Below are 25,445 nucleotides of genomic sequence, written 5' to 3'. Positions count from 1 at the left end.
TTGTTAAAAAATAAGCAGCTAAAGCTTAAAATGATCCTCTTCAATACTTTAGCTACTACTCTTCGCTTGATTGTCGTCATCTATAAAGTGCTTGATCAATGACGTCACTCAGTAGCTTCAAGAGCATGCCCATCTGAGCCAAGTCGGCGAACGCGTTTACAAAAAGATGAAAAAACCTTTCTATATAGTCATGCCAAGGGGTCCCATCGGCCCGCGAAAGGTGTTCTGGTAGAAAAGTATCCGAATATTTCAACGTATCCACACATGTCCCTATAAATACCTAGGCTGACCATAAAAATACAGGAAATCAGCATCTACGTGAAACATCGCCAATTATCTCCAAAAATATTGTCAAAGGTGAGTAAAGTGGCAAATTATAGCTAAACAAATTGTCGAACGCAAGCAAAATCGCAAATTATAACTAAAAAATGTTTCAAAAGCAAGCAAAATTTCCAATTACAGTATAGATAATAAAATTATCAAAGGCAAGTATTGGAGTCATTTATAGGCAAAAAAATTGTCAAAGAAAAGTAAAATAGTCAATAAGAAACGAAAATCATCGGAAGCACGTTAAGGTACCAATTACAGGAAGAAAAACAAAAATCAGATGCACGTAAATTGTCCAATTACAGAAAAACAAATATCGGATGCAATAAATGCAAAACATTGTCGAAGATAAGTCAGAAGTTGTCAGTTAAGGCCAAACAAATTGTGAATACCAAGTAAAATTGCCATTTATAGCAACAAAATTATCGGATGAACGTAAAGTTTATATTATAAAAGAAAATTATCAGATGCACTATGCCAATTATAAAAAACATATTGTCAAAGGTTAGTTATGAAGTTGCCAGTTAAAAGCAAACAAAATGTCAAAACTTCGTGTGGTTTCCAACTATCAATAAAATTTGCTGAAACTTCAGCAGTGATAGATACACATAACAAGCATTACAGAGAAAACAAAAAACTTCACGTCAGGTTTCACTACACGTACACGCACATTCCCGCATGTACCGATTCGTTGGGGGTTCCGCGGGGGGGGGGGTTGTATGGGCGGGGTGCATGTGTGGTGTAGCAGTAGTAGGTAGGGCCTCCAAAAAATGGCTCGGGGATCCATGATGTTCTTAAGTCAGCCCCCTCGTTGGGCAATTTGCCTGTTGTGGCGTTGCATTTGTAAAGGATTACAGCAATTTGAAATGGACTAAAATATAATTCACCAAAAAAAGTATGCGTTTGACAAATATGTAGCATGAATATATTTATATGATAATTAAAGCCATAATTATTATAACATAATTTATAATTCATGAAAATAATCTTAATTCTTTATTTAAGAAAAGAGGCATTTTATTATATTACATTTATATTAAACGCGCAATGGATTTTCACAAAACAGCGAACCGTAACTCCAAATACTTTCAAACATTATCAATTATTTATCGACTTTTTTTTATCAAAACTAAATTCTCCGTCTAGCTGTAATGAGTATGAATAACATATATTTTAAAAGAGAAGAAAACAAAAATAGATTATCTATTCTTTTCCACCATCTTTTTCTCAGCTCATTAGTCGAAAGTGTTTTTCCTTCAGACATTTTGAAATTTATCATAATTTCTCGATCGAAGTTATTTTGAAGAAATTCTCCAGATCGCGTTTCCAAATATCTACCACAACCGATAACTATTTAATCATAGGATAATGAATGAATGATAATTTTAAAGAAAGGAAGCAGAATTATCACGTGAGAGACGGTGACTTAACTGAAGATTGAAAGGGTAATTTCCATAGAAGTAAATTATTCTTTTTTTCTGCCATACTTTCAATATGCATTCCATATATTAATTTAAATACGTTAAGCCAGACCAGTGGTAATTACTTCAGGTTATCTTGAAGGAGGAAAATACTAATTACGGGTAGAAGTTGATTTTTCTGGAGTTATTTATATGTACATTTTAACAAAAATAATCACTAAATTTCAATTCCGAAAGTTCGTTGAAAATAGACGAGAGAAGAATGCATTTCGATTTAATTAACTTCCCCCCCCCCCCCCGAAGGATTTTAGAATTTTGTCCTTTTCAGAGATTCTTTGATAATCCGTGGGAGTGTTTTTCTTGGAGACATGTCATTTCTTGACAGCCAATAACACAAATTTTTGTGCAAGGCTTATTTTCCTCTTCCCATGTTTTTTGATATCTCGACAAACAGTTCTTGAAAACAACGCATATCGTATGTTTTCGAAATATTGCTCGATGTTTGAATATACTCGTATATATTCGTGTTTGGGGTCTAGAGCTTTCTCCCTTAAGAGAGTAAATGTTCACCCAAAGCACGGGGAAATCAATTCGATGTCAGAACTTTCGTCATTTGATAAAAGTTATTTTGAAGAAATTCTTCAGTTCGCATTTTCAAATAACTACCCCAATTGATAACTACTTAATTATAAGGTAATAAATAAATGACAATTTCAAAAAAGAAGCAGAAGTATTACGTGAGAGATGATGACTTAACTGAAATGTGAAAGGGTAATTTCCGTAGGAGTAAATTATTACAGTCGAGTCCGGTTATTAGGATCACGGATAATATTATCATTTGGGTATTGTTATAATTTTTACGGTACAATTTTTAGAAAATACAGTATATTTTTTATTGTGCGGTAAAACGCAATAAATAAAGAAAGGAACGATCAATATCATGACATGGGAAAAATTCGTTTATAGTTATCGGGACTTCGGATAATATTTTTTTTCCCTTCGAAAGCTTTTCTTTTTTTTGCGCATTCTGAAGCTAAAGCTTAACTAAATTTATTTTTTCCTTGTAAGTAATCGTCATTATCCTGCGCGACTATGTAGGACGCTAGAAAGTGTTCTCCCCTCCCATCTTCCTTGAAGGGAGAGGACATATGTTGACAAACATTTCCGTACTAATATCGTAATCAGTCCGTAGCATTCGCTGTTATCCATTGACGTACGGAGTTGCTTTTGCAATGGCCTTCCTATTCTGCAAAAGCGTAATATATGACAGAAAAAAGTCCTTTCTTTCAGGTCTTGGTCAGTTTCTCTTAGTTGACCGGATTCAAATTTCTTTTTTCTGAAAGACATTCTCAACTGATTTATCAAATGAATTGTACATTAAGAAATATCATAATTTGTGATATACATTAGACACACATTGTAACGCCTCGAAATGGCTTGAATGGCAAAAAAAAAATATTCTAGCTGAATTCCCGATTATGAATAAACAAAACAATTATTTGAAACATAATTATATGGGGAAAAAAGAGTTGTTCCGTTTTACATCCGTTTACCACAAGTCCAGCTCGACCAAACAAGATGTATGGTCACCGAACTTGCAAACGGGACTTTTCGAATAAAGTTATCATTTGGTTATTGTTATCAAAACCCTGAGTCTTGATGAGATCGCAATAAATGGCGGGGACTTATTATTTTTTCTTTCATCTCTTCAATATACATCCAAACATTAATTTAAATACATTAAGCTAAACTAGTGGTAATTACTTTGGGTGATCTTCAAGGAGGGAAATACTAATTACGGGAGGAATTGATTTTTCTTTAATCAACCGTATGCATATTTTAAGAAAATAATCATTAGATTTCAATTCCGAAAGTTCGTTGAAAATAGACGAGAGAAGAATATATTTTGGTTTAATTAACCTTTTCCTTGAAAGATTTTAAAACTTTCTGTGTTTAAGAGAATCCATGGGCATGTTTTTCCTGAAGACATGTCATTTCTCGACAGCCAATAATAAAAATTTTTGGAGCCGGACTTACTTTCCTCTCCCGCGTTTTGATATCTCGACAAACAGCTCCCGAAAATGCGTATCGTATGTTTTCGAAATAAGGTTGGGTGTTTGAATATACTCGTATATCTTCGTGTTTGGTTTAGAGCTTTCCCCCTTAAAAGCCTAATCCCTTCACAAAAGTTTACCCAAAGCACGAGTGAAATCAATTCGATGTCAGAAATGAGAATTTCAGAAATTTCAATTTGCTATCCGTCATATGAGAAAATATTCAGATATAAACACTATTGCGAAAAATACATTTTCATTTCACTTTGCAGGTAATTGGGTTATTTAAAACTGAATTCATATCATTTTGAAACCGAAAGACATGGTGCAATTAGGTTTTGATTAACATAAATATTAGCTTCCTGGTGGAATTACTTCAATGTAACCGTAAAATATTACTTATAGTGAGTGGAGAATGTGTTTTATCAGCTTATTCATGAATTTAAAATGCTTTCATGAATTTTAAAATTTGATTATGACACTTCAATGGATTTAGTAAATATGGTGTTTCGTTTAAATATGTTCGCACTCGGCAATATAATATTTGTTTCAAACTATTCTCTATAGGTTATTGTACATATATTCAATAATATTATTTGAATATATCAAAGAGAATAAAACGAGAAATATATTTTGTATAATTTAATTAACATAATTAATCACTTTTAGAGTCAGTTTCATTTCCAGAGAATCTATGGTGAAAATGATTCTATGAACAATAGTTTCGAGATATGTACATTGCAAATATTTCGAAAACTAAATATTGGGAAAAAAGAATCATAATATTTTTCGTAATAAAGAATGTTTGCTCGATGCTGTTTCTATTTGGATTTTAACAATACCCCTTTGGTTAAGAAAAGAGTACAGTTATGGATAAGTGATAATAATAAACAAAATTATATATTTTACGTGATATTACAGGGATACGAAACAAAATATTTGATAAACGACTATTTCCCGTTATTGCTTTTTATAAAAGTAATGAATTATCATTGTGTTTGTGTCCATCCACAAACTTTAGAAACACGAGCTTTCATAATTTTTTTATCATGAAAAGGAAATTAGCATTGCGTTTCATAACAATTTGTGGCTACCATTGCTCTTCATATCAATGAAATGTCTACAAAAATCTCAATTTAAAAACAATGTTTTACAGATATTGCGGTTTTCAACTAGAAGTCTAAATCATCGTACTTTATAGCAATGAGCAATATCATTCTTCATTATGACGATAAGAAATAATCATTGAATTTTATAAAAATGAGCTTTTATGATTTCTTTTCAGTTAATGAAAGCAAATTCAAAAGATTTCAAATTAATCCAAACAGTTCATTTGTGTTAGATATGGAATTATACATACTCTGGTAAACAATGAATATCAATAATACACATGTGAATAATGCGAATAATGCGTTTCAATAATATAAAACTGCAAAATAATACATGAGTAAACATGAAATACGTGTAATAAATTCCAACCACACACTTTTAAACAAAGAACTCAAAAGCAATGCTCGAGTAAACAATGAATTTCAACAATGCACTTGTAGATAGAACATTTCATCAATGCATGAATAAACAATGAATTCCAACAATGCAGGAGTAGACAATAAATTTCAAAAATGCACATCTAAACAAATCATTTCAAACGATAAATTTTTAAAAAAGTTCTTTGGTAAATTCTGATTTTCAAAAAATCAGAAATAATGAATTAAAAGTATCCTTTGTAAACAATTACTATCAATAATACTGGTAATTGAAAACTCATTACCTCTTGAAAATTAAAAATCAAAAAGTTATTTATAGAAATTTTAAAATAGAATTTGAAAAAAAAAATTGCTTCAGAGTCAAAAATGATAAAAAATAGTAAAGTGTGTTTATATACGTATATGCTCATAAGTTACATCTTAACCTGTTGATGTACGTGTGTTGTTTGAAAACTCAATCTACGTATCGTGTATTTAACACTGTAATTAGACAAATACATTCAGCTCCGCTTAAACGGATATCAACGGATATATTACACCCACAGTGTGATATATCCGTTATATCACACTGTGGGTGTGCTTAAAAACTCCGAGTGCTTAAAAAAGGATCACCCAATTTGAAATGCGTATATTACGAAAAATATTGAATATATTGACACTTAAGATTAATTTTATATTACATGGCTAATCAAAAAGTTTTTTTTTTTACAAACTAAATTAAAGGTGCGCAATATGTCCACTTTGGGATGCAGGCATACGTCTATAGGGTAGTCAAATTCGTTCCAAACTTTTGCGAGCATGTCTGCATCCACTGCGAGTGGATTTTGGTGGACGTGTGAAACTGTCGGATGCGCTCCCCATTTTCGTCTGACATGCGGGGACGGCCAGGGGATTTTACTTTACACAGACAATCCGTGTCTCGGAATTGTTCATACCATCGCCTAATGCTCTGAGCGGTAGGAAGTTCAACACCAGTGTACTGTCAACGAAAAGCACGATGAACAGTTGTTACGGACTCGTACTTCGGACTCACTTCGCGAATGCCAGTCGCCATCTTGGCAATTATTGAAATGGCTGCCGAAGGGAAAGCGTTAACGCTACCTGTCGGCAACTGCGTTAAACTCGAGATTTCCCTTTTTCTACCTATACATTATTAGCTCAAAACGAATTAAAAGCTGAATAATTATGATTTTTTTTTAATCGGATGATTCTTTTTGAAGCATTCTTTATTCGGGGAACAGTTTATTGCTGTTTAACACCGTTGGTATAGTTTGTATATTACAAATTGATGGAACTATGTGAGGATGATGTTACTATCCGTTGTCCATACGAAGGTTTTTAACAGCTGGCTGATGCGAGGATGTATTTAGGAAAGACATGTCACTCCTTCCTTAGAGGTCGTGTCATTATGGAACTATGTTTTCATAATGCCACCAGCAATGAAAGCCTTCATAAAATTTCCTATTCTAAAAACCACATATTTTTTGCCTAGAATTTTCTACTCATCACGAATACATCGTGAAAGCCTTTAGATAGGTATTTAAATTCTATTGTACTTGGATTTTTCAACCCGGATATACAGTCGGCCCTCGATCAATCAGATAACTATTTCAGCACACAATATCCGATTATGAGGGGAACAATTCAGTTGCCATTGCACAGCGTTGGTACGATTTGTATATTGAAAACTAATGAAGAATGAATGTTAATAAAGCTTCTGAAATAAATCAAAATGGTATTAAATTAAACGATCACAATACCTAGGACATTTACTTTTAATGAGAAGTTAGTGCCTTCTATGGATGTATATCCTAACTGCATGTACTGAAGACTATTTTGATACTTCGAGGCCAGTACCTATTCTGTAATATAAGTTTTTCTATGGTTCAACATTATAACTTATTTGCTAGTAGTTTCGAATGTTTTATCCAGTAAAATATTATACATAGTGGCTGATTTGTACAGTAGAACCTCTCGATAACGGACGCCCATGAGACAAAAACTTTTGTCGGCTACAGGGAGGTGTCCGCTATTAGGGAAGTGCGATACATAGTAGGACCTCGTTTATACGACATTTCTACAACGTTTGGCTTGAGAAGAGGAAAAGTTGTTGAACATTTCGATTAAGCGGGGAGCTCTAACATTGTCTCTATGGGAGAAATGTTGGTGCCGGAGGATATTATCTGTTATTAACAGGGATATTCGTGTTTATAATTTGTCTGATTAAACTGGGCCGACTGATCATGTGATTTTATATTTTGGTTCGTTAACCTTTACATTATACGGCAGAATATTGTATTACAATTTTGTAAAGATACAATCAATAGATCTTCAGAAATAACGTTTTTTTAAACCGAAGCAAAATGTCAAATATAGCGGTTTTACTAAAACGCGTTTAAAGAATTTATTCACAGATTATTTGCATGTAAAAAAACGAAACATTTGAGTGGACGTAAGTTTGGTTCTAAGCGTCATACAAACAAAACAAGGGCTGTTTGGAATTACAAAAAAAAATGGGGCTTTCGTAAAGAATGAAAATAAAAGAAAAATCCGATATTTTGTTCCGAAATGACATTTTGAACGTAATCGGATACCTTAAATGATTTATTCTCTTCAAACAGAGTTAAATTTCTGGCAAGCGCTGCGTCACCTAGAAGAATACAGAAGTTTGAAAATCCCCTTTATATAAAGCTTCTCCCTAAATCTCTAAGGATACAAAAGATTAAGATAATAAGTATTTACGGTGAACATTACAGAGTAGGTCAGGTGGAATTTGCGCTGCTGAAAAGTCTTAGGTCGTCTCTGTCAGGTCTCCTTTGTCTCAATTTTCACTGTCAAGATGGGGTTAGTTTAAAACCCATAGTCGAGCCAGTCCGCTCGTTTCTCGATGAGATCATACTGCAGCCTCACTAAAGTCTTGAGCGGAATTTCTGCTGGCGTTTTAATAATATTTACTGCTGAATGTGACAAAAATTGTAGATGGCAACCGCTCGATAAACGCCTCTTGTCGTCTCTTGATAAAGTATACTTATTTATCATCTGTAATAATCATTAAAGAGAATCATTATAGGGAAAAACTGGAATACATTTTAATTTATGAAAGAAATTTGACTTTCGAATGTTATAACTTTTTACAAGAAATAAACGCATCACAATAACCTTCTTCCACTTACCGAATTTATTTATTAATCGATATTATTTAGAGAACGATGTCCTCTACCTATACTTGTTAATACAAAATATACGAAAAACTGGATACATGTTATTGTATAGAGACCTGATTTTATTTTTAGAAAAAAATTTCATCTCTGCCTGTACGGGGACCGAATCCCCTGTCTCTCATATGCCAGATGAGTGCTCTACCGCTAAGCTGTAAAAGAAGATAGTATAATTCTTCCTTGTACCGTTAGATAGTATGTATACTGCCTAGAATATATATATATATATATCTTGTAGAAGATAGTATATTTCTTCTTTGTACAGGCTGAACTGCATCGCATTATGGACAGTGACAACAATCAGCTAATTGCGCACCAGATGGCGACATATATGTAAAAGAAATTATCCTCTCCACTTGATACATAGCTTAGTGGTAGAGCACTCGTTCGGCATAAAAGAAACCAGCGTTCGAGCCCCCCATGGCGGGAGAGATGAACTTTTTCTTTCCAAAAAATCATCATCGCTACATATTGCCAGTTTCTGTATATCTTATAATTGGTAGACAAACCTACCGAAAAATGGTGCTGGTACATAATCATGGTTTAGACCAGTGGTTCTCAAACTTTTAAAACCAGCGACATCCTTCACATCGTTCATTCGTGATTCCCCACACATACACACGCAGAACAGTTTTATAGGTATTTTCACACACTTTGCAAAGCATAAATAGTCACGCAAATGAATATCGTATCGCCAGCTCTCATAATTGCATACTTCGAGGAAACACTAGTTTATTCAGGTGCATAATAATAATTATTCTCTAATTTGTCTTAGTCATTTCGAGCATTTACTATGTAATGGGCATGATAGTTTTTTGCGGACATGTTACTAAACTGCTCAAGCTCCATGTGATAGCTTATCCAGCAGAGTTCATGTCAATTCTAATTTCTTGTCAATAGAAAGTGCGTTGATTTTACAAGAACGGGATTTACTGATGGACGGGATTTACAAATAAAACAAGGTGGGTCCGCGTCAAAAGCTATGCGTACTTTTACGGTCTATGAAAGTGCTTGGAAAATTCTCCCCCATCTCTTTATAAAGGTATTCCCAAAAAAAAATCGCATAGTTTTTAAATTAGTATATAACTCTGTAGGCAGCTCGAAACATGGCAAGTTTGATCATAGGCCATGATTATATCATTGTATTTCACACAATGGTAAAAACAGGCTGAAAAAATTCATGAAAATTCATTTAAGAGAACACACACACACACTAAGATATTTAGTCAATAAAAAAAAATAATAAATTAATATTATTTTTATTTGCACGGTGGATATATTTATGAAATTCGTTAATGAACCTGTGACTTTTGTTTGCCTCGTTTACATACGTCCCGTCCGACTAAATGGGGCACATGACCCTCGTGTTTACAACCGAGATTTTTCGGATAAAGTTATAAATTCATTATTGTTATCAAAAACCCCGAGTCCCGATGTGATCACAGAGAGAGTGAGTGACTTAATTTTTAATTTATTTCTATACTTGCTCTTTTGTATAACCTATTTTTCTTCATATTACAAAATGGAGACCGTCGTGAGATAGCTTAGTTTTACTCTACTGTTGGGTAGTTCGCTGCTCTCTTGTGTGTGTAGGATGCGGCTTCAGCGTGGAGTTGCCGTTATCCAGTGCTAAGCCCTATAGGTTCAAGGCTATAGATTTGTATTTATAGCATGAAACCCCTCGACGGACATTAAAAGAGTGGCACCTCTCTCGAATCTGACCTCAATGGCACTCGTCGATTCGAGGATTTATCCCGTTTCGCCCTGCCAATTTTTCGTACTGAGAAGGAATGTAGCGTCAGATTTACTAAATATCCCGTATAGTCCGAAGGGGAAGGGGGTCAGGGGTGTCTCATTCAGATTGAGATTCATGGGAAGTGCTGTAAATCACTGAATAAAAGGCCCACTTTTTGACACTGAACATTAAAATATGATGTTTAGCTCATAAAAACCAATATAAAGAATGTGCTTTATTATAAGTAAAATATGTGCCTAAGCAAGATATATATATATATACAGATCTTTTTTTTTCCTCTTCTCTTCGAAAGCTACACGACGTCATTTATATTGCAGTACAACAAACCGCTACTGAAATATGCAAAAGGACGTTCTTTGAAGCAAACATCTAGTCTAAAACTTTTGCTCGACTCGGAATCACTATCATAAGAAATTCATGTTCCCCCAAGACGGTTCCGAAGAGCGATACCGAACTGAAATGAAACATCATACTGCCTATACGTATCATATGGGAAAATAAAAATAAATAAAGGGAGTGTTCCAAAGTAATATACGTACTTTATATTTCAGCTGAATGTAGTTACGATTCAAGTACCGTATTCAGAGATTCTCGACTGGAATAAAATTAAAACTTTATTGCATTGCGTACATATGAAGAAGCGAATACTTCGAAATACTTCGGATCCGATATTGTGAATACAAGATCTCGAGAAAACACTCGAGAATTCTCCATTTATATGGAATTTTTGATTAGTAAAGTGAGATGTTATTGGAGTAACTCTATTATGGATTCTGCTATTCGTTATAGACTATCGTGTTCGATCGAAATATTTTAGGTTTAAATTATTTTGCTCAATTTAACGGTTTACTTCAGTATTCACGTACGAACTTGCGTTCAACGGGTATTTTACCCATAGTGTTTTTCTTTCTATCACATAGTTCGATATTTTTAGTTAATTTAAATTGGTTTTTCCAACTCGAATTCTTCGGATTTTCATTAACATTTCAGTATACTATTGGATAAATGTGCTTAAGTTATGTAAAAATATATTTTTGTAGTTATTGTGTATTTTAGACCATTCACAACTCTCTCCCTCCCACTTCAACAAAGGATAAGCGGTTAATTACGGGTAAGGGGCACCGCTAGTGTAAAAAGTTTGAGAACCCCTTGCTGTATGCAATTTCCTATACCAACTCCTCCTAGAGAAAGGAAAGAACACCATCTCTTCCATTCTGTTAATTTGAACAAAAGCCAAGTCCCCCCCACCAGCAGTTGATCTGCCAATATGGAGGCAGAAGATGGAAAACATGTTTTACGGATGCGAGATATTTACATAGCTGTCTGGGATCATCATTACGGTAAAAAAGAGAGTTCTATGGCCGTAAAGTATCTCCAAATCGCTAAAATAAAGTGCATCAAGTTATGCGAGATATCTAGTCATTGCCACAGTGAGTGTTAAACAGAGGTGACCCTTATTCGGAGTGTTTCCTTTCGCAGAGGTTTGACTGTTTCGACTGGGATTCAACTAATTCAAAAAAAGTCCACACACTGTAGTTTTGTCATTTTTTTCGCCAAAGTCTATACTGTACCGGTGTACGTAAAAACTAGTTCCATTACCGATGCACAATCTGAAGCTGGTTGGATGCCTTGGATTGATGAAGTGAGAAACACATTTTAAACAGTGATGTAATTAGTTGGAAAAGATCATTTTTCTAAAGAACAGGATGTGGCTGTTTCAGAGATTTATTTTTATTCGTATAGGCACAAAATAAATTCGAAAACCGAGACTGTTTTCCCTCATTACTTTGCTGATTCATTTCTAACAAGAGAGCGTAAAGCATTTTTTTCCCTTGCTCTTTGACTAATTGTAACTAAACTTTCATTGTTATGAGCAAGACTTACATATCAGATGCTTCTTAATATTTCAATAATTCATAGACGAAAATAATTTGTGATTCTCGTAGAATACTGGGTACGCACATAAATAATAACAAAAGACATCTTAGTGGAGGAAATATTGTGTATGGAAAGTTTTATGTAGACGACATGAAGAAATGGTAAAAGTGAGGCAATAGAAATTCGAGATATAGATAAAATGTACCCATGTGAAAAATTCTCCATCAAAGATTTCCAGAAACCTCTTACCTGAAAAAAAGTATTTTCTTAAGAAGAATTTTTATGTGGCATGCATTACAGTTCTCAAATTATGTCCATTTCTGCGAATTTTTTGAACTGTTTTAGACGCTCACTTGATTATACTTCTAACACATGTATCGTGTGCATGTTCAACAGTTTTTAAATCCGACATAACAGCAAATCTGAATAAACAGGGCTATTTGAATAGAGACAGGGAGCTCCTACCCGCATCCAGTTACATAAGAATGTAAATTGGAAGAAGCGAATGGGGATCTCTTATATGTTGGGAAAACAAAGTGTTACACGTGAGAAGAAATATAACCAGTTCCTTAAATTACACGAAGGTAACATTTTGAGTTGGTATCTATCGTTGCGGAGAAATTGAATTTACCTCAAGACATGTTAGATTCCCTGAAACATACGAGAGAAAAACGAATATTAATAACCGTAAAGTATAAGGGTGATATATCTTGTACTAGAGTAGCTGGAAGATACATTTTAGATCACATATGCTCAACTCACGGCTCACGGGCCAAATGTGGCCCTTGAAATCAAGCCGAACGTAAGGCCTTGATGAATAGAAGTTAATAAAAATATGAATGTTCCGACGGGTGAATGGTAGTTATTTCCGGATTCGGTGTCAAACTCTATTGTGGGTTCCGAAATTTCCGCAAAAAATATTCATCCAAATAGGCGCATCTTAATGAGTTCGGGGGGGGTGGGGCTCCGAGCTTGAAAATATCTTGAGTCCCTCTGTGACTACTTACTTTTGTAAACACTGCCTTTTCAACGTTTATACAAATACAACGCCACAACAGGCAAAATGCCCAACGAGGTGGCTGAGAAAAAGATGCCCATAAAAATATGGATGTCCCATGTTTCGAAAATACAGCAACCCAATTAAAATTGAAATAAACAAAAATTATAAACAATATATACACATGATAAAATATTATACAATGCCCATAAAGAATACTTATGGTTGTCTTATTCTAAGTATGGATAGCTTCTCAATTTACCCCAACATGTTTATCGTATTTCTTTTTAAACGTGTCAATTGTGTTACAATTTACAACCTCCGGGGGTAAGCTATTCCATTTATTAACAACCCTATTAGAGCAAAATTCCCTGCGACACCACAACCTTGCATTGTCCCTCACCAATCGATACTGGTGTCCCCTTGTAAAAACAGTCGATTGGCGGTGTACTAAAAGTTCATGATCGATCCTATCCATCCCATTGAAAATCTTGAACACTTCGATCATATCTCCTCGACAGCTGCATTCATCCAATGTAAACATATTCAAAAAATGAAGTCTCTCTTCATAACTCAAGCCCCGTGTGCTAATAAGGACACGCGTATCCCTTCTCTGCACCCATTCAACCAAGTCTATGTCCCTCTGCAGGTATAGTCTCCAAAACCCCACAGCATACTCCAGTCCAGGACGAACAAAGCCTCGAAAAAACGAAGAGTTACTTTAGGAGAACGCGAAGAGACCTTTTTGAAAATAAGACTAAGCATTCCATTCGCTTTTTTGACCACCGCTGAACAATGTTCAGAAAACCAAAGCCGCTCGTCAATGAGAATTCCCGAATCGATGACCCTAGTTTCATCCGGTACAGTGACACCATTTAACTCGTAAGAGAACCGTGGGTTGTTCGAACGAAAATGAGCGACCATGCACTTATCAACGTTAAACGTCATGCTCCACTCATTTGCCCATGCTCCAATCCTGTTTAAGTTGGTCTAGAGCAACTCCCCATCGCCTCCGTTTAAAGTATTTGAAATGAAAACTGCCAATAACCAAATTGAGTGAAATTTTAGAGAAAAAAAAATTGAGGAAAATTTAGGCGGAAAAATATTTTCAATGGCGCGGGGACCCTTTACTTTCGCAGGTCGTATTGTTGTTGTAATGGTCCAGTGTGAACCCGGTCTTAGTTGGAAGGAAGTAGATTCTTTTCCATCGCTACAGTTTGTCGAGAGAGAAAAAAATGTAATTTGGGGGGGGGGGGGGAAGGGAAACCTTCTTTTCTCTCATCTTTCCCCCCCCCCCCATTATTATCTAAATGTTAACGAAGATACTAGTACCTGAGACATATTGCTGATATTTCAACTGCACATCGTCCAAATTTGTCCCTAAAAATCTGTTCGTATAGGGATTAAATTATATCAATCCCAATTTTTTTTTCACATTTTCAACCTGTATTGAATAACATTGTACCTTATCCCAAATATCGTACCTATAAATATAAATATTCAAAAAAGTCTGCGTTGTATGATGCAAATTTATGATGACTAATGTTAATACTTCACAATGTACGAGACAATTTTGTTGTTTCTCTTGAAGACGCTCCCGACTTGTTGCAAACAAGCACAGGATAATTAAGTATTCGATGTTGTTTTAATTCAGCAAGCTCTGTAATAGAGAAAACTACTTTCGTGGGAAGAAAACTGCAAATTTATGTCCGCGTTTTCAGTCTGGCATCATTGTATCATGATTCCAAAATTTTCGGTATTCATCAAAAACATGTATTATTCTCTTTTGTATTATTTAAAATCAACTGTGTGTGTGTGTGTGTGTGTGTGTGTGTGTGTGTGTGTGTGTAAGAATAAAATTAATATTCATTCCTTGTTTAACATAGCAACAAGCATTTCTTCGAAAAAAATGTCGATTTTATAATCTAAACGCGGAATTGTTAATTATTCTATAAATGATGAAAACAACAATATAGAACTTACGTTTAATTTCGCAAGTTTCCAATTATACTGCAAACTGCCTTTTATTTGAAATTTGGGTAATCTTATGGGAATCCTCTTAAAGCAACAGAGGTATAATGAATGGGCTGATGCCCTCCGCTCTTTAGAGTTAACTCGGCAGTGGAACGTAAGGGAATATAAATTTTGAGATTACTTCGCACATCTAATGGCTTCTCAAACAGCGTTCCAAAAGACTCGAAACGGGATTTTGAAATATGGGCGTTTGATTTAAAGATTTTCTCCCGAATAATCCCCTAACGAGAGTCAGAGAGAGAGAGTGAGAGAAAGAGGGAGAACAAACTCTTGGAACGGGACGATATTGAAACAGCATACATAATAAATTATAGATTCTCAGGTTTTGTGAACAAATACGAAACACAAAACTCGTTTCTAGTCGTTGAATACAGAGTACTTTCAACAAAAATAAAATAATACCAAGTCAGCTAAATTCAGCTTGTTTCTTTTTTTGCAACGTGATTACTGTACTTTTCGTATAAAACGTTGTCTCGTTTCTTGCAAATATTCCGTCAACAAACAAAAGGGTTTCCCCCCATAAATTCTACAATATACAGGAGATAAATCAATAGTTAATGATGCAATATTAAATTGAAAAGAAGAAACCCTACAAATGATCTATATCTGATTTTTGAAAACAAGCGCGATATGAATTTCAAAGTATCAGCAATTTTCTTATTGACTTTCCATGAATAAACAGAACGTGATTTAAACCTCCAATGATCAGGAGCAACCCCCGAATTCGAAAACATCCACGTATTGATTTTAAATATTGAACCACCGATATCTCTGACGATATTTTATTCTCTTTCTCTTGGGAATAATATTGGAAAAATCACAAACCAACTAGTCCAATGCATTTTGAGTAATTTTATTTTGTAAATTAACCATTACACGAATTTAATGGCAAACAAACTTCGATAACGCGTGTTACGTTTACATGGCTCAACATCTTCTGATGATATGTATTATTAACGCTTGATACATTAGGTTCATAATAATTCTCACCGTTAGTTGTATGAAAAAAGTAGCTAAACATTCTATCAACATAGAAAAGCGTTAGCCATTTACCGAATTGAAGTTGCTTAGGATATAGGTCCGTCCCCATGAAATTGGAAGGAAGGAAATTACCATGATTTTCTATATATAATACGCAGATGCGAATTTCTCCAATTGGAGAAGGAAATATCGCATCGTCCGCAGCCACGTCTAATCTGCATGTAGAAAATTGCATTAAAAACAATGAAATATTAAAAAATGGAAAGGTTGTTTACAGTTTTTACAGTATAATGAACGTGTCGACTTCTTTTTCTCTAATAGGTAGTATCTAGCTCTTTCTAATTAGTTTGATATATTTTCAGGCTTCTTATAAAGCCATACACATTTAACCGATAGGGTGTGTCTACATAGGCTTACTTGCTTTGACTTTTGCTTGCTTTCACCATGCTTTTTGCTTTCCTTACCCCCCCCCCCCCCATTCCTATGCAAAACCTGGTTTCGACTGCAGCGCCATGCATCCTCCCTATGCAAAATAAAAGAGACGCAACATAAGCTCCATTTATGAATCTATTGAGGCCTCACAAGTTTGACTTTCGTCTAGTGCGCATTGCTCGGTTCGTGAATGAAATATCTCATGGCGCCAGTACTCATGGGTGGGGGATCTTAACAAATCACTCAAGGGCAACGAATATCACGCGTTCTTGAGATGAAATTCTTAAAATGACGTACAACATACGAGTATTAGGCGTGTTTCTTTTCCCCTGTTACTATTTCTCTACTCTTTGACAGGTTTGTCTGTACAGTGTCGCGCGCCGTGATAAACGCGATCATATTAAGTTTAGATATATCGACATTGCTCAAAAACGTACTCAAGATAATAGTTGTGCCGCATAAATTTTATTCTTAACTTTTCATATTATATTATTATGTATCAACATTATTATCTCACTCACCCTCACAGACAATATATATAAAAAGAAAATATTAATCACTCACCAGACACCACCTGGAGCGATGGCCTTTTACGCCATTCACCGAGGTATCCCTCTTTGACGGCACCTCATCTCACTCCACGCACTGAGCGCATTTTAGCGCTTTAAGAAATTAAAGACACATCTTCCCAAAAGCACCCGAAGTGCCTAGCACTTCAACACTAAGGACTACACCCTCATTGAACTCACGAGAACGAGCGTGTTCTCTGCTAGAAAACTTGGTGAGCTCTGTCTGTCTCAACAGGCAAAATCAGAATTACTTTAGTTTCAGTTTTCTTTGTTCGCATGAACAACTAATGTGATTGGCTAATAAGGTGCTTTTGCACTCATCACATATTAAGAAACCAAAGAATGAAAAGGAGAAGGTGTTTTGGATTTCAACTGGTAAAATCCGGATCGTGGCATAGCAATGATTCATAAGATGAAACGTCGCATCTTTTCTAATGCCAGAGATATTTTGAAAAACAAGTATGTTATGGCGTGACGACTTCTATGTCATGATTATGCTTTCATACATTGGCGTCAATGTTGTTGACGGATCCCAGCAAGTTATATCTAATATAAATGAAATGAATGCGCTGCAATTCTCAGCGTGGGAAAGAATGTAGGAAGATGTTAATGAACATGTTAACTTTAAATTAATATTTGAAATGGGATTTTAGATTTTTAGAATGAATACTTTAAAGTGGAAATTGCGATCATGACAACAGTATGCAGCACCTCCCCTCCCCTTTTGATTCCAATCGATCCATGCAGCCTGCGTTTGAGTATCATTCATTTTCCACGAAAAAATTAGATTCGAAACTGTTGCGGAAAATAAAATTCCTCTTACACAGTAGAAAAAGAATATCTCTAACTACTTTAGCAGTTTAAGTGTCAAGCCAGTTAGAAAATTAGAAATTTTTTACTCAAGTAGCTTGGTTTCATCATGTCTTATGGTAAAAAGTCGGAGTTTTGGATTAGCCTATCATATATACATTAAAAAAAATACTTTATACGAATCAATTTTTCAAAAATATTTAATTGCCGTTCCAACCTCACAGGGGAAAAAAAGCTGCAGATGTTACATGACGGTGCTAAGAAATAGATTTTTTAACGTGTAATCTCCAAGGATTATGCACACCTCAAATTATGGTACACATAAAAATAAATGTATAAGGGACATCTTTTTATCAGCCACCTCGTTGGGCATTTTGCCTGTTGTGTCGTTGTATTTGTATTTGTATTATTTGTATAACAGTATAAAAATCCTTTTTAGAATCTATTATAAGTATTTTTATAAGCGAAAAAAGTGACATTATATAAAAAAAATTCTAGCCCTTCCAGAATTACAATACTGACAAACGCTAATGGGAAAAACAAAACAGAAAACACAGCTTGTTCAGCGCTGTGACACAGTACGTAGCAGCGCAGGTCTATTAGGCGTCAACCTAACGTCCAAATGGCTAGTGTGAAATTTAATTAGTTCGAAACCAGCGTTTTGCTGATCAGAACCGTTCTGAACAGAGGTACTACTTCCAATCAACGACAGCATAAGAACAAGAATATGACTAATTACTACGGCAGAAATCACATGAGAGGAAAGTCATTTGGAATCAGCTGGAAACTGTTGATTCCGCTCTAATTAATGTTCATATGTATAAGATGACCGTGCTGCGACAAAATGATCGATGATGCTTGTTATATTATCAGAGCGATAGTTATCGAACTGTTAGACAACTTGGTAAGGTGCCAAAGTTTCACGGGTAACTCGCGAAGTTTTCGGATTTTTCAAGAATTCAAAAACCGTGTACAAAAATACCGAATTTCTGGGAATAAACATAGCATTGGAGGGGATGCGGGGGAAAATTTTACTCTCACCTGACTTTACAAATATTTACGCATTGTACAAATGCATATTTTCCAGAAAATCCTGTTATACAGTATGCTGAGAAATAATTCCGTATAGTCGAAATTGCAATTTGATCAATCAATGTTTGAAAGATACACGGTTAAATTCGACCATCATTTGATCATTTTTGTCACACCACGGTCATTTTCCGCACACGAGGTATAATTAGATCGGGTTGGTGCGACATCGACCTGGGCTAACGCGCCCGTTAAGTTCGATGACAGATTCTTCAGGATATTGTTTTTATAAATAAAAATAACACGTCTCCGAAATCAAGATCATGAAAAATGCTTAGGATTCTAAGAAATGCAATACTAATTAAAATACTAATTAAGTATCATGCTGTATTTGGATCATGGGGAATTAGTACCGGTCCGGGGGAATTTTCTGCCGATCACCAAGAAATATCGCTCAATCTATGCAGTCATAATAAAAAATAATATATTTAATAATTTTTCACAATGATTGAAATTCCATAATTTCAGCTGTAAAAAATAAAACTCCGTCTGCGGTCTGCAAATTGCCCTCCCTATTTATTCACTTTTAAGCTCCATAAATTATCTCACCAATTTATTTTTTATTGGCCCAAAATATATTCCTCAAATTTCCGCCGGTTCACAAATTTTTTTAACATTAATTTTTTGATCTGTGTGCAAATTTTTTACTGTATTTACCTATATCTTGCTGTTGCCTCTTTTGAGGAAACGGAAGTAAGGTGATTTGCATCAGTCCGGGGTTGTGAGCGGTTCTATCTATCTATCTATATTTTTCTGATGCGTTTGTTGCTTCTCAAATGTTTTTCCTGGTCCTTCAGTTATTTGTCTAATTTTTGTTGCTGGTCCGCAAATAATTTCTCAATTTTTCGCTGTTCCGCATTTTGTTTCTTAAAAAAATTTTCGCGACTCAAAATTATTTTTCCTATTTATTTATTCTTTTGAGTCCGTCAATTATTTTTCTCACTTGTTTATTCTTTGCCTGTCCAAAAATTGTTTTTAATGTGGATTTTTTAGGGTCCGCAAATTATTTTGCATATTAAATTTCTGCCGGTCCGCAAATTATTTTGCATATTAAATTTCTGCCGATCCGCAAATTATTTTGCATATTAAATTTCTGCCGGTCCACAAATTATTTTTATTTATTTATTATTTTGCTCATCCGTAAATTGTTTCGTTAATTCGCACCAGTCCGAAAACTGTTTCACTGGTCCACAGAGTGTAAAAAAAATTTAGGGAACACCGACGTGGTCAGAAATAAGCATAGGAAAAGCACCAGAAATTTTGTTACCGCAGCAGAAAATTAATAAAATGAACACGTCTGTATTAGACAATATCAACTTATACTGACACTTGAAAATATTGTTCTCCTAATTTTTGTTTTAAAAGTTTGAAATGACTAAATAAGGTCAAAAATAAAAATATATCTATATATATATTTCTCTAGCATCAAATAAATAATAACAAGCTCAAATTAGAAACTTTTTTCCGAAAAAAGAAGAGGAAAAATCTTAATCAATCACACACATGAAAACAAAGCTCGCTTAGGTTCACTTAACTTCCAATTTAAACGTCTAGTTAAGAAAATAAATGACTGCAAAATGATCAGGCGCTTTATAAAAACATAGAAAACACTTCCGTGAGAAAATAATAATGATAAAAACAGTTTGTAAAAGAAAAACTCCACTCCCCAAATTTCTTAAAAGTGCTGCCGAAGGTGCTGTAAGAGTAATTGGTTTAATATTTCACTTCGAGCAAACACACGGAAAAAAAAAGATTAAAATAGCTTAAATTTTGGATTTTTTAAAAATTCTTGCTAGAATAATCAGATCATGCGCGAACTGAATTGTTCATAATCGTAATTTATTGGACGGATTCTTGAAATTAATTGAGAAATTCATATAAGAGAGGACAAATCATCCGATAACATCCACGTGTTTCTCGGAAGAATGGCATTTAGCGTATATCCCGGCTGTTGCAAATGGTTTATCGCGCCCATCCCCCGGTTATTCACAGAACAAGATCCTTGGCCAGCCAATCACTCTTCATGAAGTTCTGAGAAAGAGCTACAATAAATCTCTACGAGAAAGAGAGAGAGTGAAGAGATATCATTAATTAACGGCAACGAATGGCGATGAACAGAACGCCATGATTGCCGATCAAATACGATTTGTAGTTAGAAGGAAACTCATTTCGTTATCATTTAGTAGCAGTTGCTCTTTCCTCGAGACCGAACGGAAATTGTGCCGCTTAATTGAATATTCAACGAAACATTATTCGATGAATAACCGCCCGCCATATATCAAGCGTTCGTATCCATCTTTCGAGGATATATCTGGTGTGATTATGTCCACCTGGAAATATCGTATTCTGCAGAACATGATCGCGCGTAAACAAGTGGAATCCGGATCTTTGATTTATATTTCGTGTTATCCGTGGAAATGCAAGAAAACATCACGTTAATTGTGATGGTGACGAAATTACTTGTTCATCGAACAAGAAGTGGTGAATACAGTCGGCACTCTCTCGTTATACCGACTACGGCATTACAACGACCGGTAGGAAAAATTCCATAGGTTTTCATGTAACGAATAACCTATATGTTTTCCTTTCCATATTACAACCTTCGAATATAACATCCATTTTGACGGATGGGGTGGGGGGGGGGGGGTCATTACTGACGAGCGTCAACTACTGTATACATGAAAAATATCAAAAAACTCGCGTATTATCCATGGTGTCCCATAAAAATTCGTAAATAGTTTAAGAATTCATAACAATTGAAGGAACTGGAATATTTGAATGAGGTCTGCGAATAAGTTTTCTCACGAAGGGTGATTCTTTTGGTACAGAAAATGTTTTGCTGAAATTTCTGTCGAAATGTTTATAACACTTTATGCCGATGATTCGTTATTGAGGTAAAACAACTTATGTGGTTAACCAATAGCATTAGCGTACCATATATGGATGTGAAATATTATAAAGTGAATTTTGCAAACTATGAACTAGTAAAAAACCTGCCGGTAAATATCATCAAACAATACAAAGCTCTATCTCTACTCAGTAATTTGGATTTCATAGTGCGATAGTGATAGAAACCGATAGACACCCGGGCCCTGTCACACTCGGTCATGTTAGCACATTGTCCCAGGGAACTGAGGTGCCTCCGGAGAAGCTAACCATTTATTAAGCTTGAACAAGATTTAGATACATTGGGTAGGTGCCGATATGCACATAACCAGTAAACAAGTATATAATTTATTATTAAATTAATTACTTAAAATTTTTTAGGATGTCTTTCGTTATTATATTATATAAATGTCGTAGAATAAGTCAATAATCTGACCGAAGAAGCCTAGTCATTCCACAATGCACCCGCGTAGATGTAAAATCATCTACCACTTTCTAATTAGCCTGATATTTCTTCTGGGCTCGTTGCTAAATGCCTGGTTTCACCCATGTACTTTGTAGTAAGTATCTTACGACAAAGAATTCAACTTTGAAATAACTTCCGAAATCACATACATTCGAAACAGTAACTTGGCAAAATTTATTATGCAAATAGATTGTATTGATTGATGTTCAGTCTCGACGTCAGTTTGATGTTGAATATTTAAAACTTCACGAAAATCTACCGAGAATAAATCCAATAGCATTAGTTTATTGCAAAGAGGCAAATAGTTCTAATTAATAATAATAGTATATTGCATGCGATTTTGAATATATATATATATATACAGTGTTTATTTTGTCTTGAATATTGAAATAGGACGGATACTACATTAATGTACAGAGCTCTATATTCCAGATTACGAGATCGACCCTCAGCCAGTCGACCCGGAAGGATGTTTGCGGAACAGAGAGGAAGCAGCAGCCCGAGGTCGACAGTGCCTCAGGAAATGCACATCCGATGCCGACTGCATCAGCTCCAGAAAACGCTGTTTGTGCGACGGGCTCTGCGGATGGTCTTGCATAAGGCCAGGTAAGGATCGCTTAGTGCTATCATTTGCTGAATGTTCATCAATGAAGTTTAATAACAACAACGATAATACACGCGGAAATTCATTCGGGTGAGTGTACTAGACTAGACACTCGCCTGGCATCTACGGAAAGCCAGAGGCCCACAACATAGAAGCCGAATCACATTACGGAGAGTGCATATGGGAATTCAGCCATTATGCTCGAACGTATATTAGATAATGTTCAAATAGTGCGTAGTCCATCATCCCTGATAATATTCCCTGGACTGTATGGCACTCGGTATGCTTATTTCACTAAATATATAGTATGTTACGGAAAATGTGATAAATTCGGTTATTATACATCACAACTGGTTATTATGTATAATCGTCGATCATTTTTGTAAGTTTGATAAATTTCCCTAGATTTACCACTTTCACAGGTAATTATGTACAGTATCCAAGCACCGTTGGTAAATTTGATAAATTTCCCTAAATGAATCACTTTTACCGGTGATTATACATAATATCCAAGTGACACTAGAGTATTATGCAGTATCAAACTTGCCAACGACACATGGTTTTGCATAATCGCCGGTGAATGTGATAATGTTTTCAGTATTTAACAAATTTAGCTGTGGGTATTATGCACATTCGACGGGGAAAGTGATACAGATACATTTATCAAACTTACCAAGACGATTAGTTACTATGCATAATAACCGATATTTGTCACATTTACCTTAACATATACAGAAAAACCTACATGTACGATGAAAAGATGAATATGATTATTTCAATTACTATTATGATTATTTTCACTTCAAAGCATGAGAAAAATATACGTTGTCTTGGGTCGTATCGTTGTTTGTAGAGGGGGCCCCTCTAGATTAAATCCCAGGTCCCAGAGATTGATATTTCTCAATCTAATTAGCCCACTTAAGGTCCAACTGAAGTCGGAGCCCTTGATTGGCCAGGTTGCCTCCTACGTGGTTAAGAAAAACTATTAAAATTAAAATTCAGTCATGTACCATCCTAAATAATGAGCTTACCGAATAGAGCACATCGTTCTTATGATGAAAATTCGAGTAGTTTTAATTCTTGCTAAATGTCTCAGAATATACGTGGGCTCAATCTCACAATATTGGAAGGTTCATTCATTACATGGTACTGATCATGCTCATGTTCGTGCTTGGACATTGCTCATGATTACAAAGTTGCTCTTGAAGATAGCCCCATGTGGATATACATAAATATTTTTTTCCCCTCTTAATGTGGAATTTCTCATGAGAAAATGACGTAGCACTTCTGTCACGGTATCATTTGGGATAAAAAAAATTCTAACACATTAAATTTTAGTAGAGACGGGGGTGGGGGAACGGGGGGGGGGTTCCCACTACTGATATTACGATTAGGAGATTGTTCCGGGTATCATAGGTACAGTGGAATTTCAATTTCCAACCATCCTCCTGGGCGCAGTAGCCCAGGTCGATAAGATACTCAACTTAAGTACCAAGGGATGCTTTGAGGTGTCGTGAGTCGGATACTCGATCGTTCTTGTCAGAAACTTTTCTGACAGGGATACAATAGAAACGGTGACATGGCCACAGACAAAGATTTCTACCGCAGGGATTAGCGCACACATCGAGGAGTTAGCGTAGCAACACAACTTCTCCTTAAGTATAAAAACAACCGGTTGCCTTTCGGAATCGGTAATAAATTGTAGATTCTGTTCAAATTAGCTCTCGTGTGCAGAAAATGACCGTGGTGTGATCAAAATGATCAAACCAACCATGAAACCATCAGTCAAAGTCTTCGTGGAAGTTTATATTCCACTGAATCACGGCTCTATATCTCGGAACTATGTTTACCCACAACAGCAATGAAAGCCGACAAAAATTTTCATATTTCTATACACATTTCTTGAACGGAATTTTCTCATCACGAATACACTGTGGAAGTCTTCAGAGAAGTTCAAATTCTCTACTGGATCACAATGATTCAACCTGGAACTAAGTTGTTTCCCAAAATGATAGTCACATAAAATATTCTGTAAATTACATAATTTATTTTTTTTTGAAGTGAAAATTATTTTTTTACCATAAATCTCTGACTGTACAAGATTAAAACGATAATAGAAATTCAACATATATTCCTGCATTTCTCTCTTATGGCAGAAGAAAAAAATAGATCGAATAGTGGAATCAATTTACTGTATATACTCATGTATAAGCCGACCCCCCCCCCTCTACTTCAGGACCACCAAAACCGCAATAAATTGAAAACCCGTGTATATGCCGACTCCAAAAAATCTGTGCATTTTAGAGAAAAAAAAATTCTTATGTTTTTTCATGTTAAATGAATAGCTTGCGGAAATTTACAATAGAAAATGATTCAAACTTTTTAATTCGTTTCTTCTGAGTCTCCAAGCTCATTGTAATCCATCAGATCATCACA

General features: G+C 35.1%; 1 protein-coding gene across 1 annotated transcript in view; it reads left to right on the top strand.

The window, feature by feature from the left end:
• Window positions 1–25,445, top strand: part of LOC149076248 (sushi, von Willebrand factor type A, EGF and pentraxin domain-containing protein 1-like) — a 194,894-nt gene that overhangs the window by 108,838 nt on the left and 60,611 nt on the right. The window contains exon 2 of the mRNA XM_089243819.1: window positions 22,823–23,011. Within this exon, the coding sequence (XP_089099945.1) occupies window positions 22,823–23,011 (189 nt within the window). The remainder of the gene's footprint in view (window positions 1–22,822; window positions 23,012–25,445) is intronic.

This window comes from Pholcus phalangioides, unplaced genomic scaffold (genome assembly GCF_987345545.1).
Source record: "Pholcus phalangioides strain wild (caught in Gottingen) unplaced genomic scaffold, Ppha-v1.0 ptg000015l_1, whole genome shotgun sequence".
Classification (NCBI taxonomy): domain Eukaryota; kingdom Metazoa; phylum Arthropoda; class Arachnida; order Araneae; family Pholcidae; genus Pholcus; species Pholcus phalangioides.
This window is presented reverse-complemented; position numbering and strand designations above follow the sequence as displayed.